We start from the raw sequence: 14,515 nt of genomic DNA, 5'->3' as shown, positions 1-14,515 counted from the left end.
ATCAACCTACCGTATTACCTGTCTGGCCTGGACCCACCCAACGTCTGGAGCTATAGAAACAATCTACGTCATCTCTATTGTTAACAATGAAACACTGACTGTATATATATTAGCTGCATCTCACTGGGGCCTCAGTCAACTCTGACACAGTATTCTAAACAGAATATTGTCCATCGGGTCCCGTGGGTGCGCAGCGTGCGCAAGCGATTGCATTTGGTATGTATTATCTTTTGGTATTGGCTGTGCTGTACTGTACTTTATCATAATATAATAATGTATTGAATTGTTGACTATTTACATCTGCTAAAATAAACCACCATGTGCTTTGGACACACATACAATTGATTGGGCAATGCTTATTTTAAAACGATAGAATTACTTTAACAATATATATATACACACACACATATATTATATATATATATATATATATATATATATATATATATATATATATAAAATGTGTGTGTGTATGTGTATATATATATATATATATATATATATATATATATATATATATATATATATGTGTGTGTCTAGCTTTTGTTAGACTATCTGCCAAAATATTATCCGGATAACCACGTTCTCTAAATTTCTCTATTAACACAGCAGCTTGTATTTCAAATGTATTAATATCCTCACAATTCCGTCTAATTCTCAATAGTTGTGAGGCAGGTATATTGTCTTTCCACCGTCTCTGGTGGCAGCTCTTGTAATCAATATAACTGTTACTGTCTACTTTTTTAATATAAGTATATGTATCAATCTTACATTTCTCTATAAATAATTGTGTATCCAACACCAAATCCAAAAATTCTATTTTATCCTTATTAATCACAGATGTAAATTGTAATTTATATTCATTGACATTAATCTCTTGAACGAACGATTGAAATTCTAATTCTGATCCTTTCCAAATTATTAGAATATCGTCTATATAGCGCTTAAATAAGACAATATTATCCATAAACCTACTATTCATATAGATCACTTGATTTTCCCAGTGACCCATATAGACAATGTGATAGGAGTAAACTTCTTGTATACAAAAATAAACAAGAGGTTAAACCCATGAAATTAGACTGTGCATTTGTGACTACATACAATATAGCTAACCAACAAATTAAAAGAACTATAGAGAAACATTGGGCTATATTGAAATTGGATTCATCTTTGACCAGTTTGTTACCAGCGAAACCCCGTATAATTTTTAAGAAGCCTAAGATATTAAGATCGATGTTAGCCCCTCATATCTTAAGGAATCTTTACCTGAGAATAATGGTTGGTTAGCCCCGCTAAAAGGCTTCTTTTCATGTGGACATTGTAAAGCCTGCAAATATGTACATAAAGAACATAAATCTTTTTCTGATGTGTCTAATACTAAAGAGAGAACTATAAAGTCATTTATGAATTGTAACACCACCCATGTAGTATATTTGCTAGAATGCGGTTGTGGGAAAAAATATGTGGGGAAGACAAAGCGACCAGTTAAAATACGGGTGTTTGAACATCTTCGAAATATTCTGCACAAGATAGAAAATCATAGTGTCCCAAGACATTTTTCTTCTTGCCATAATGCTAATCCTGAATCCCTACGCTTTAAAGCGATTGAATATGTAGAGCTAGATAAAAGAGGAGGAGATCGATTGTTAAAACTGGCTCAAAGGGAAACTTTCTGGATCTATACTTTAAACACATTTGTCCCTTGGGGTTTAAATGAGGGATGCGAGATTACTCCTTTTTTATAGAGTAATTGTAAATAATTTTTATAAATTGTTTCTATAAGCTTTTTATAAATTGCTTATATATAAAGACTTTTTTATACTTTGTATAAAGACTGATGTATGTATGTACCTGCATTTAAATTGAATTGTTAATGGATAACAGGTTGTTAATATGTGCTTCTATGTTTTGCAAATGAGTGGAAGTTGTTCCACCTGTGAATGAATTAGTAATAACCTTTAAATAGGTCAACCTTTGTATAGAGATTCATACCTCCTGACGAAGTCCTTGTGATGAAACGCGTAGAGGTGACGGTGGATACATTTAAGAGCTATACTGAGCTGATGCCTGCCGTTATATATATATATACACACACACACATATATATATATAAATATATATATATATATATATATATATATACACACACACACATATATATATATATATATATATATATACACACACACATATATATATATATATATATATATATATATATATATATATATATAGATATACACACACACTATATGTTTTTTTAATCTATATCTGTTGTATTTTTTTAAACTTATATGAATCCAAAAGATAAAGATTTGACCAACTAAGCACTACAGGCATGAACACTAAGGGCTAGATTTACTAAGCAGCGGGTTTGAAAAAGTGGGGATGTTGCCTATAGCAACCAATCAGATTCTAGCTGTCATTTTGTAGAAAGCATTAAATAAATGAAAGCTTGAATCTGATTGGTTGCCATAGGCAACATCCCCACTTTTTCAAACCCGCAGCTTAGTAAATCTAGCCCCAAGTTACAATAATACATTAAACTTTATTAATATACAGTAAAAACGTTTATGAGTATACAACCAAGATAAAAAAGAGGGCAAAATATTAAAATAAAGTGTTGAATGAAGGAAGAATTAAAATAAAACACCCCGGTAGTAGGGCTGACCTAAATATATAATGTCAGGCAGACCTGAATAAACTAGTGAAAGTACCCTATTATTAAATTGTACATGCAGGTATTATAAGCCCAGATCAAAAATTGCCTAAATAGGCAAAAAGCTGGCCACAATTTACCCCTTAAATGTGATTAGCGTCTTCATAGGATTCAAGGAATCTCCTTTGAATATCCTTGACTGTTATATACAAAGTAACAATGTTACACTTGTTAAATAGCATATGATTTTGTAGCACAAAAACGGACTCTAGGTGGCAGCATTAACTAGTATGTTTAAAGTATAGGAAACTTAAGAAATATTGCATAAAGAGGGATAGATGCCCAAATATATTAAACACTGCTATTAGGTGGTATTGTATGGTATATATCACATAGGCAGTGTATAATTGGCACCCACTCTCACATTGCTAACTGCTAGTTCAAAGGGTCACTGTTATTCAGAGATTTTGATTAATCGGTGCCTAAATAGATAAGCGTTGCCCGCTTATAATATAATAGGTTATATATATACTGAGATGGAGCTCCTCTCTATACTATTCTCCATCCATGCAGCGTTAATTACAGAAAGCATCCCTCCGCAAACAACAAGCTGTCTGGATAGAGAAATAGAGATAATAGCGCATTACTGTATATTTTAAATAAAGTAGTAGTAGTATTGCACTGTAATCGGAAAGTTTCTGCTTGGGACAAACCAAGCTTAGCGGTCAAACGCCGCTGTCAGCTTCCCTACTTCCGGGTGTAACGTCACTTAGCGTGACGTCAACCCGACGTACGTTTCGCCAAACGGCCTAGTCATGGGAATTACTGGGCTATGTACTTTTAGTAAAAAGTAGCTCTCTAACTTCAAAAGTACATCAATGTAGTATTAATACTTAGATTTAAAGGTGTTCTGGGATAAATTAAATACATTCCCAACAACCATCTCCTTTTGCCTCTATGGCATTGCATATTTTGTCCTAATGTGCTATCATATTTACATGTCACCATGTTTCCATTGGCTAGTACCTTAAAGTCAGATGTCTGTCAAGCAAACTGACCAGTGACAGAATTGCTTTGTGAGGTTTAACATCTTTATGGCTTCAAATACTTCAGATGAAAAATGCAGGACATTGTCAAAAATCAGCTATATTAGGAGAGTGAGAATTGTGTTTTAGCATCAATTACACACTAAATCTGCTGTCATTGTGTATTTTTATTGGATGTCTTTCAGTTTTAAAGATAGACAGACAGAGAGATAGACAAATAGATAGACAGACAGACTTCAGCATGTTTCTTGTTATACGTTTATGGATCTCTCAGATGAATTATGTGGTATGGGAATACTATGCCAATGTAAAATCTAAGCAAATAATGTATATAGGGGTTGATATGCTTTAGTGCATATGTCACTTAATTAGTTCAAAGCTTAAAATTACTTCCTTATCCACCTTGATCATATTTTATGATATGATCTTTTGAATCTTATATAAAAAAGGTTAGGTGTGAGAAGCACACTATGGGCCTGAGTCATTAAGGCAAAAAAGGAGTAAATGTTCTCTGGGATAAACCATGTTACAATGCAAGGGGTGCAAATTAGTTTATTATTTTGCACATAAGATAAATACTGGCTGTTTTTTCATCTAGCACACAAATATTTGCTAGTTTTATTATTACATTGAAATTTAAAGTTGATCTAGGACATGTCCTACCCCAACTATAAATCTGTCCACACATTTTAAATTTACCTCCCCCTCCAATGCAACATGGTTTTGCCCAGGTGCAAATGTTACTCCTTTTTTATGCTTTTCTCTCCTTAATGACTCAGGCCCTATGTGTTTACTTTTAAGAGAAGTAGTCATATTAAAAAAATATAACATTGTTAATGTTGAAATATTTATTATCCTCTAATGTTCTATTCTGTATTATGGTGTATCATTGTATTTTTATTAATTGTGTGTTGTTTTTAGGTTTTAATTTTATACATTTTTTATATTATTTTATCATTTTTTATTATGCATTTTATTTGTATTGTCATTTATATTTATATTATTGTTTGTTTTTTATTTTTTATTTCCTTAGTAATTTTATTTATAGTTTAAATATTTATCTGTTTCCATCAATTACTGTTTATATATCTAACTAATTAATTTATTAAATATTGGATAAATATTACTATCAAGGGAAGTATATACATGAAGTGTAAATTTGCAAATGTCAAGAATAATCTGTGATGTTTATAATTTAAATGAAAGTGATTTAATTGATATTCAATGTGGTGAATTGGTGATTGGGTCAGAGTGTTACAAGTGAAAACGTAAGAACAATTATAAGTAAAGATAAAGACAATAATAAAAGGACTTTAGTTGGCGTAGGTCGCCTAATTTAGGAGACAAGTTGGTGAGAAGCCATTTTTCAATGAACAGTACGACCATATCAGTCAAAGAATCTTATAAATGTGGTCATTGCAGGGCATGTTTACATATGGTAAAGACTACAGATTTTCTTGACAGATACGGTCATAAACATCAGATTGATCATTTCATTAATTGTACCACTAAATGTGTAGTATATGCCTTCACATGCCCATGCAGAATGATTTATGTAAGCATGACCAGAAGAATGCTGAAGAACAGAGTACTGAAACATATAGGTACAATCAGAAATGCTAAACTATTTATCCAATATGTAATAAATTTATTAGTTTGATATATAAACAGTAATTGATGGAAACAGATAAATATTTAAACAATAAATAAAATTATTAAGGGAATAAAAAATAAAACAATAATAAATAATAATATAAATATAAATGACAATAAAAATAAAATACATAATAAAATCATAATAAATTTAAAATTCGATAAAATAATATAAACAATGTATACAATTAAAAACTAAAAACAACACACAATTAATAAAAATACAATGATACAACATAATACAGAATAGAACATTAGAGAATAAATATTTCAACATTAACAATAAGCTATATATTTTTAATATGACTACTTCTCTAAAAAGTAAACACAGAGGGGTATATTTACTAAGCGGCGGGTTTGAAAAAGTGGAGATGTTGCCTATAGCAACCAATCAGATTCTAGCTATCATTTATTTAGTGCATTCTACAGAATGAAAGCTAGAATCTAATTGGTTGCTATAGGCAACATCTCCACTTCTTTAAACTCGCAGTTTAGTAAATCTAGCCCATAGTGTGCTTCTCACACCTAACCTTTTTCATATAAGATTCAAAAGATCATATCATAAAATATGATCGAGGTGGATAAGGAAGTAATTTTCAAGCTTTGAACTAAGTAAGTGATATATGCACTAAAGCATATCAACCCCTATATATATTATTGGCTTAGGTTTTACATTGGCATAGCATTCCCATACCACATAATTCATCTGAGAGATCCATAAACGTTTAACATGAACGGCACTATAACAAGAAACATACTGATTGGTTGTAAGTAGTATAAAACTGACCCTCCTTCAGTAGCCCAGTAATTCCCATGACTAAGCCGTCTGGCGAAACGTACGTCGGGTTGACGTCACGCTAAGTGACGTCACACCGAGAAGTAGGGAAGCTGGTAAGAGCTTCTGAAGAAACAGCCTTTTAAGTAGCGGGCATATTTGCTTGATGGATAGAGTACCAGAAATTCCAAACCTTTTTGAAATTTATAATTTTGTCGTGGAGAAGACTGGTGATGTATTCCATGGAGGCCATGTACCACACTCGAGAGATTACACTTTGGAGGCTGGGTGGATGAAGGGACTTCCATTCCTTCGCTATCTGTAGGCGAGTAGCTGCACAAATGTGTTGAACAAGTCTATCTGCCTGTTTAGTTAGGCCTTCAACCCGGGAGCATAACAGCATAACCATTGGGTCAGGTGAGACCTCAACCTCTAGGATTCTTGTCATTAGGTCAGCCACCTGGGACCACAAATTTGAGACTCTAGGGCATGTCCACCAGATGTGGTAGAATGAGCCCACCTCCCCACACCCTCTCCAGCATGAGTCAGAAGTACCCGGATATATTATGTGGAGCTTTGAAGGCACTAGATACCATCTTGTGTATACTTTAAATGTGTTTTCTCGTATTGAGGTATTAATGGAGATTTTGGAGATTCTCACCCGTAGCCGGGACCATCCCTTCTGATCCAGAGCTCTACCAGTGTCCCGAAGCCATGCCATCTCAAACGATTCCGCAGTGTCAGTTTTTGATTCCAGGAAATTATGATATATCAGAGATATTAGTCCTGAGTCTCCTGGTCTATATACACAGCTCCTCTCAAAAGGAGTAAGGGTACGTAGCTTGGAAGATCTACAGAGTGATTGAATAAAGCTTCGGATTTGAGTGTAAGCAAAATGTAAGGACGAAGGAAGGCCCTTTTTTTCTCTTAGATCCGGGAAAGTGCGGGGAGCAATTTCCTGCTGGGAAATCCGGATGATGCCACAGTGGAGTAAGAGGAGAAGGAAATGAGGTGAGCTCCCACTTTCTATGGAGCTTGTCCCACAGGTTGAGTGTAAACTGTATGGAGGGGTGCGAGTACACTGAGGCCGGCCTTTGAGCTCTAAGGAGCCAGGGGAGCGAATTCAGATTGTGATCTGGTGTGTGTGCGTTCTCTAGATCGACCCATCTCTTGATCCCCGGAGCAGACTGCCAGGAAATGATGTGACTGAGGTTAACTGCATGAAAGTAGCGCTCAAAGAGCGGAAGTCCATAACCCCCTGACTGGGTGGGCTTGGCTAGGCAGGACCTTTTGAGTCTCGATTTTTTCCCTTGCCAGATGAATGTACCGCATGAAGATTGCAGATTCGTTAGAAAGGTACCTGGGATTGGAATTGGTAAGGTCTGGAAAAGATACAAGACTCTAGGCAGAACGTTCATCTTTATCACACTAATCCTACCAAACCAGGAGACAAAAAGCGAGTCCCATCTGGCCAGGTCTCTTTTTATTGAGTCAAATAAGGGGGTGTAGTTGGCGTGGAATAGCTGTTTGTATTCTTTCGTGATCTGAACCCCTAAATATCGTAGCGCCTTTGGGCGCCATTGAAAATCGAACGAAGATTCAAGAATATTTTTGGTGACGATAGGGACTTGGAGTGAAAGGGCTTCCGATTTAGAATTATTTATTTTATAGTTTGATAAGGATCCATATTCTTTAAGTTCTTTAATAAGATTTGGGAGTGAAATGAGGGGGTTTGCGAGTGTTAATAGTACGTCATCAGCGAATAGGGAGATTTTGAAATGACGAGGACCAATTTGAATCCCTGATATGTCCGGGTTTCTTCTAATGGCGGCAGCTAAAGGTTCTATGCATAAAGCGTATAAGAGGGGGGACAAAGGACACCCCTGTCTAGTGCCATTACCTAATGAGAAAGCCTGGGATAGGAGCCCATTGGTCAATACCGATGAGGTAGGGCGGTGATATAGGGCCTGGATGGCCGAAAGAAAGGCCCCATTTAAACCGAAATTACTTAATGTGCTAAACATGAAAGGCCACGAGAGTCTGTCAAAGGCCTTTTCGGCGTCCAATGCCACAACCACTGACGGGATCTTATTCTGGTTTATATGGGCGATGATGTCTATAGTACGCCTAGTGTTGTCTAAAGCCTGCCTGGTGGGGATAAAACCTACTTGGTCTGGGAAGACCAGTGTTGGTAGAAAGGCATTTAAACGATTTGCCAGAATTTTGGCAAAAAGTTTAACGTCAGAGTTGATTAGTGAAATGGGGCGGTAGCTGGGGCAACAGGTCGGGTCCTTGTTAGGTTTAGGAATCACCACTATAGTGGAGCGCGTGGATTCCATATGGAATTTACCCCCCAGCCATGATGGAATTAAACAAATGCGTCAAATGAGGTACTAGTTCTTTGGAGAATGTTTTATAATAAAGCATCATAAAGCCATCAGGGCCGGGGGCTTTGGAGTTCTTCTGTGACTTTAGTGCAAGGATTACTTCTTCACTGGAGATAGCCTCGTTAAGAGTAGAAGCCTGGCGGGAGGATAGGGAAGGAAGAGAACAATTATCTAAGTAGGTATTGATGGCTTGAGGAGGGGCTTTAAATGAGGTTTGGTCTTTGTGAAGGTTATACAGATTTTCATAATATTTGTGGAATGTTTCATTTATGGTCCTAGGGTCGTAAGATAGGTCCCCTTTTTTGTTTAGAATAGAATTGATTATTTGGGAGCCCCGTTTGGCTCTCAGTCTCCTAGCCAGCAGGGAATCGGCCTTGTTGCCTTTTTCAAAAAATGTTTGATTAAGCCATCTAAGCTGGCGTTCTGTTCTCTCTGCGAGAATTGACTGAATTTCGCCCCTAGTCTTTTGGATTTCTTTCAGAACTAAATGGGAGTTAGACTCCTTATGTGTTGTTTCTAGATTTTTAAGTCGAAGAGTAAGTTTATCAAATGTTGCGTTACGTTCTTTTTTCCTGCGGGAGGCAAACTGAATGATGTCCCCCCGAATGACTGCCTTGTGGGCTTCCCAAATAGTGGAGGTCTGAATCTCTGGGTCTGAATTGATCTCAAAGTATTTTGTGATAGAATCAGATATGAGATCTTTAAACCCAGGGAGTTTAAGAAGAGTCTCGTTCAATTTCCAGGAGGTTCTGCCCCGAGGGTTCTGAAAAAGGTCAACCGTTAACGATAATATAGAGTGGTCGGACCACGTATTGGGAACTATATCAGCCCTAGTTATATGTTGTAAAAATGTTTGAGCAGCCCATAAACATGTCAATCCGGGAGTAGGTTTGGTGAGGAAAGGAGTAGAATGTGTAGTCCCTTGAAGAGGGATACAACGCTCGCCAGATATCAAATAGGCCGGCCTCAGTCACTTGTTTCTGCAGGTGTTTTGTATGTGAAGATGGGGGGGAGGTGTGCCTAGAAGCGGATCTGTCTAGGAGGGGGGACATAACAGTGTTAAAGTCACCCCCGAGTAAGAGCAAACCCTTACGGAAATGGTGTAGTTCCGAGAATAGGTGTGTGAAAAAAGCTGTCTGACCTGTATTAGGCACGTAAACGTTGGCAAAGGTTATATCTAGGTGACCAATTTTTCCCGACAGGAAGAGAAACCGGCCTTCGGGGTCGTCCTTAACTGCTGACACGACAAACGGAACTGAACTGCGGAGAAGAATGGCAACACCATTCCTCTCTGTAGAGTGAGAGGAGTAGTAGGCATCAGGATATACTCTTGAGGACAGGGAGGGATGGCCACCTGCTTTGAAGTGAGTCTCCTGCAAAAAAATTATATCACCATTAAGTTTTCGTAACGTATGGAATAGCATAGAGCGCTTTTGAGGTGTGTTTAACACTTTAACATTGAGGGAGAGTGTTGTAAGAGTCATGATCGGTATTCTTAGGAGAAACACAAAGAAAAAAGATGTTATCCCTCAAACTGGAGTACCAGGGGGGAGGGGTTGGGGGGGGGAGCAGGGAGTGGGAAGGAAAGGGAAAGAAGAGTAAAGGAAGGAGTTATGAAAGAAGAAAGACAAGGGTGTAGGTTCAGGCCTCAATAGCAGAGGAGAGACCTACTAGGACAGTGCCTAATAGAGCTATGTTAACTTAAAAAACGAGGCAAAGTTTGCCTATTCAATTATCAGACTGCTAAGAAAATCCCAAGGTATGTGGGTGCGTGGCTAGAAGGGCAGGACACGTCCCCCGCCCGTACATAAGTAACATAATAAGGTTAAACCGAAGCTAAACTTGTAACCAGAGACAACAATATCTACGGTAATTATGAAAACAACATGAAAAAATTGACATTTGTTAGAAGAATAAAAGAAGAAACAGACAGAGCAAGTTAAGGCACAATATTACTTCACGTCTCTTCTAACAGAGACATAGATTTACAAATCAAGGAGGTTGTTGCGAGGAGCTCTCGGCATCGCCACCCACGATCCTGTCAAGACGGAAGAGATGGAGCGTGCGGAGTAAGTCTTTTCCTTCGTTCGGTGTTCGGATTGACACTTGACGGCCCTCGACTTCAATAATCAAACGAAAAGGGAGACCCCAGCGGTATTTGTAACCATTTTCTCTAAGGATGCTGGTAACCTCCCTGAGGTCGCATCTCTTGGCTATCGTTGAAGGGGCAAGATCTTGAAAAACTTGGATACGGGACCCTTCGTAAAGAGTATATGAAGAGTTCCAAACCGCTTTGGTGATAAGTTCCTTGGTTTTAAAGGATAATAGTCTCAATATCACATCACGAGGGGGTTCGGAGTCTTTCGGGCGTGGTCTCAAGGCCCTGTGAACCCGTTCGATCTGCATTGGGTGATTGGATAAGGCAGAGTCCAGAGAAGAGAAGAACCTACTCACATAGTCCTCCAGATCCGTAGGTTCTACTGATTCGGGGATGTTGCGTAATCTGAGGTTATTGAGACGTTCCCTGTTCTCAACATCTTCCAGCTTGTCCCTCATGAAATCGTTGTCCTTTAGCAGGAAGTCTATATCTTTTGAGGCTTCATTTTGGAATGTAAGTGACGACTCCATCTTGTTTTCCAGGACTGAGGTTCTTTTGGAGTTTGCAACCATTTCTGTTTTGAGATCGCCTATAGCCTTCTGAAGATCAACAGAAAAGGCGTTAGTGCGCTCCACGATTAAATTTCGTAATTCAGCAAAGTCCGCCTTGGTTGAGGGAGAAGCAGTGGTAGGAGGCTCTCGGTCGCTCTGGGACTCCGAGGGTGAGTTAGGAGATGATGAAGTATGTGCTTTGTCCTGGCGGGAGAAGTGCTGAGTTATCTCAACTGGTGCGCCTTTGCGGCCTTTCCCCGTAGATTTATTCATGTTAGGTGCAGAATCTCTAGGAAACCGTTTGCTAATGTTGAGTATGAGGCAGACGGGCGGGGGACAAACCCGTGGGGGTTAAGTGGACATAGTAAGTTGTGGGACAGTTATGTAGAGGGGTAGTATATACCCTAGTGTCCCGCTGTTAGTTTTCTCTCTGGATGGTCTGGTGACTCTAGTATGGCTCCAGGAGAGCCTACCAACAGATATTACTGGTATCTCTGATCAGGTGGGATATTCACTTCTCCACCCCTTCAGCGACCTCCAGACGGCTGTAGATAGCTCTTAAATCCACGCTATCTAGAGAACGGAGTTCTCCAGAAATGCTACCAGGCACTATGGCGTACGGGCCACGCCCCCCCTTTTTTTTTTTTATTATATATGTTGTTTTTTTTTTGTTTTTTTTTTATTATTATTATTATTTTTACACCCGGCTGTAGTATACTTAATATCAAATGCAGACAAGCTGCAACTCACAGTGGTTCAGTTGTCTCGAGCATATGGGGATTTCTGGGACTCCCTGTCAACGGAGTGTAACCACACACAGATCTCTCCCAGCGTCCCAATCAGCAGGAACCACCGGAAGAGAAGCAGGGCAATGGAGGGCCGCACTTCCGGTTTTCCGGATCCAATAAAGCTGAGGTCTTCCTGCAGAGGCTGCCTCTGCGATGTCCCCGTCCTCTGGATCGGGTCCACCCCCGAATTGCCACCCGCTCTCCTGGAGCTTACCAGGTGGAAAAGCAATCAGCCTACCTCCGGCACTCGTCTCGGCAATACAAGCCAGGCGGGGACAGGATGATGCGCCCGCAGTGAGATGCGGGACCCGCCGAGGTAAGTATAGCTAAGGCTGTTTATGTTCCTGGGTGCTTCCACGCACCTCTGAGACAGTTGGGGGCTAGAAATACCGTCACCACACCCGGGTTTTTGCTCTGGAGCTGAGGAGCTCTTCAGTAGTCCAACCGCACGCTATGGCTGTCAGGCCACACCCCTCAACACTTTATTTTTAATATTTCGCCCTCTTTTTCATCTTGGTTATATACTCATAAACGTTTTTAATGTATATTAATAAAGTTTAATGTATTAATGTAACTTAGTGTTTATACCTGGAGTGCTTAGTTGGTCATATCTTTCTCTTTTTGATCTATATAACTATGAGCTTTGACCTTAGCACCCCCTCACGATATATACAATTTTATTTGGTTTGACAGCGAGGTTGGTTAATACCTTGTGCGGAGCCTTTTCCCTTTCCCATTATCCCCTCTCCTTCCCTTACATATACAACATTTTTTTTACACTTGCCTGGTCTCCTTCCACCACCTCTCCCTTTTGATTTTTGAGAACAATAACAAGCTGAGCCTGGAAAGTTATAATCAGGACTGGTCCTTGCTCCATCATCTTTCCCATCGGAAGCTGGGGAGTAGAAAGAGAGAAATTAGCAACAAAATGGGAATACAGCTTTTAAAATAGCAATTAAGGAAAAAAATCCTGTTCCTGTTTTTTTTACTGGGCTCCATCTTTCAATGGCAAGGGACCCAGTCATTTTTAGTCACAGCTTGTGTTAAAACTTTCCCCCAGAGGAGAACATTCCCTTTAATGATTATACTTATGCATATACTACAAACATTAGCTGCATGTTAACATTGAAAAACCCCCAATGCATACATATTTATATAAACATTTTATGAGACTAAAGTTAAAAAAACAAAAACAACTTACATCAATATTGTCAATATCCAAGATCTTGGAGTGGAACTGAAGACCCATAGCTTTGGCTTGCTGAATAGGATGAGCCAGCTGGCTATATGTCTAAATGAGAAAAACTTTTATCAATGTAATGAGGAGTTGAAATAGTAATGTAGTGGTTATGATGTCCTAAGATTAAATTAGTATTTTGTACATGTTTATAGAAACATTGCTAATACGAGTCAGCAGATGTGGGAGATGAAAAAAATCGTCAGTTGCCAAGGAGAGTCAATGGAATTTCTCAAACAAATACATTGAGGTCTTTAGGTATACTGTAAAGAAACTGGCATGGTGTATGGAACCAGTGTTACAACCCCTATTCTAATCCATACCCAGACTGCACTTTTTAGCCCTGTTTTTATCAGGAAGTATCAGTGATTAAGTTGTAACATATCCTTGGAAAAGTACTTCAGGGGTTAAATTCCACCTCCACAGGGAACACTCAAGAGTTGATTGAATTAAGCTACCATTGTTATTTCTGTTTGCACCCTATTGTCCACTAGTAAGCTCTGCAGCCAGCCAGGAGCCAGACCCAGCAGGGGTCATCTGAGGGAAGACACCTGTGGAGATAGGGAAGGGGGCTGGACAGTGTAAGCAGCCCACCAATCGAGACCTTTCGCAACTCCCCTGGGCAGGCAGTTACTTAGACCCGGGATTTTGCGAGGGGTAATTCCCGTGTTGGACCCCGCTAGCCTGCAGTATGAATGGTGCAACCCGTGTAATTCCCGGGTCTCATCATTCATACTGTAAAAAATTGTGAAGTAAAAAAAAAGTAAAAAAAAAAAGATTTTAATTAATAAAAAATATAAAACAAATGTGTACTTAACTTATTTTTTTAGCCAGCGGTGTCTCCGGTGCGTTGCCGGCTGTCAGGGGGACCTCTGGGTACTAAAATGACGTCATTTCTAATGGACTAGAAATGACGTCATTTTAGTACCCAGAGGTCCCCGACAGCCGGCAATGCACCGGAGACACCGCTGGCTAAAAATAAGTTAAGTACACATTTGTTTTGTATTTTTTAGTAATCAAAATCTTTTTTTTCACTTTTTTTTTTCTAAAACCCGGGTCGGCAGGTGCAGTATGAACCCGCACGACCCGGGATTCTTCTTATTTATACTGCCCTGTGCCCCGGCAATCTCCCGGGTTAACAACCCGGGATATTGCCGGGGCGGCAGTATGAAAGTGGTATAACTGGGTATTTACCCTTCTGTTTGTATATACCCATTATATCAGTGCACTGATTTTGTTACAATATGTTCTGGCCCTTGAACATTATCAGCTGTTATATTTCTGACATTCCATACTCTGGCGCCATGGGTCTTTTTGT

At 38.9% G+C, this 14,515-nt stretch overlaps 1 protein-coding gene across 1 annotated transcript in view; it reads right to left on the bottom strand.

Annotated features, from left to right (window-relative positions):
* Positions 1–14,515, bottom strand: part of TIMM44 (translocase of inner mitochondrial membrane 44) — a 102,069-nt gene that overhangs the window by 6,043 nt on the left and 81,511 nt on the right. The window contains exons 8-9 of the mRNA XM_075202561.1: positions 13,162–13,251; positions 12,745–12,855 (exon numbers count right to left, since the gene is read on the bottom strand). Of these exons, the coding sequence (XP_075058662.1) occupies positions 12,745–12,855; positions 13,162–13,251 (201 nt within the window). The remainder of the gene's footprint in view (positions 1–12,744; positions 12,856–13,161; positions 13,252–14,515) is intronic.

This window comes from Mixophyes fleayi, chromosome 1, assembly GCF_038048845.1.
Source record: "Mixophyes fleayi isolate aMixFle1 chromosome 1, aMixFle1.hap1, whole genome shotgun sequence".
NCBI lineage: Eukaryota > Metazoa > Chordata > Amphibia > Anura > Limnodynastidae > Mixophyes > Mixophyes fleayi.
This window is presented reverse-complemented; position numbering and strand designations above follow the sequence as displayed.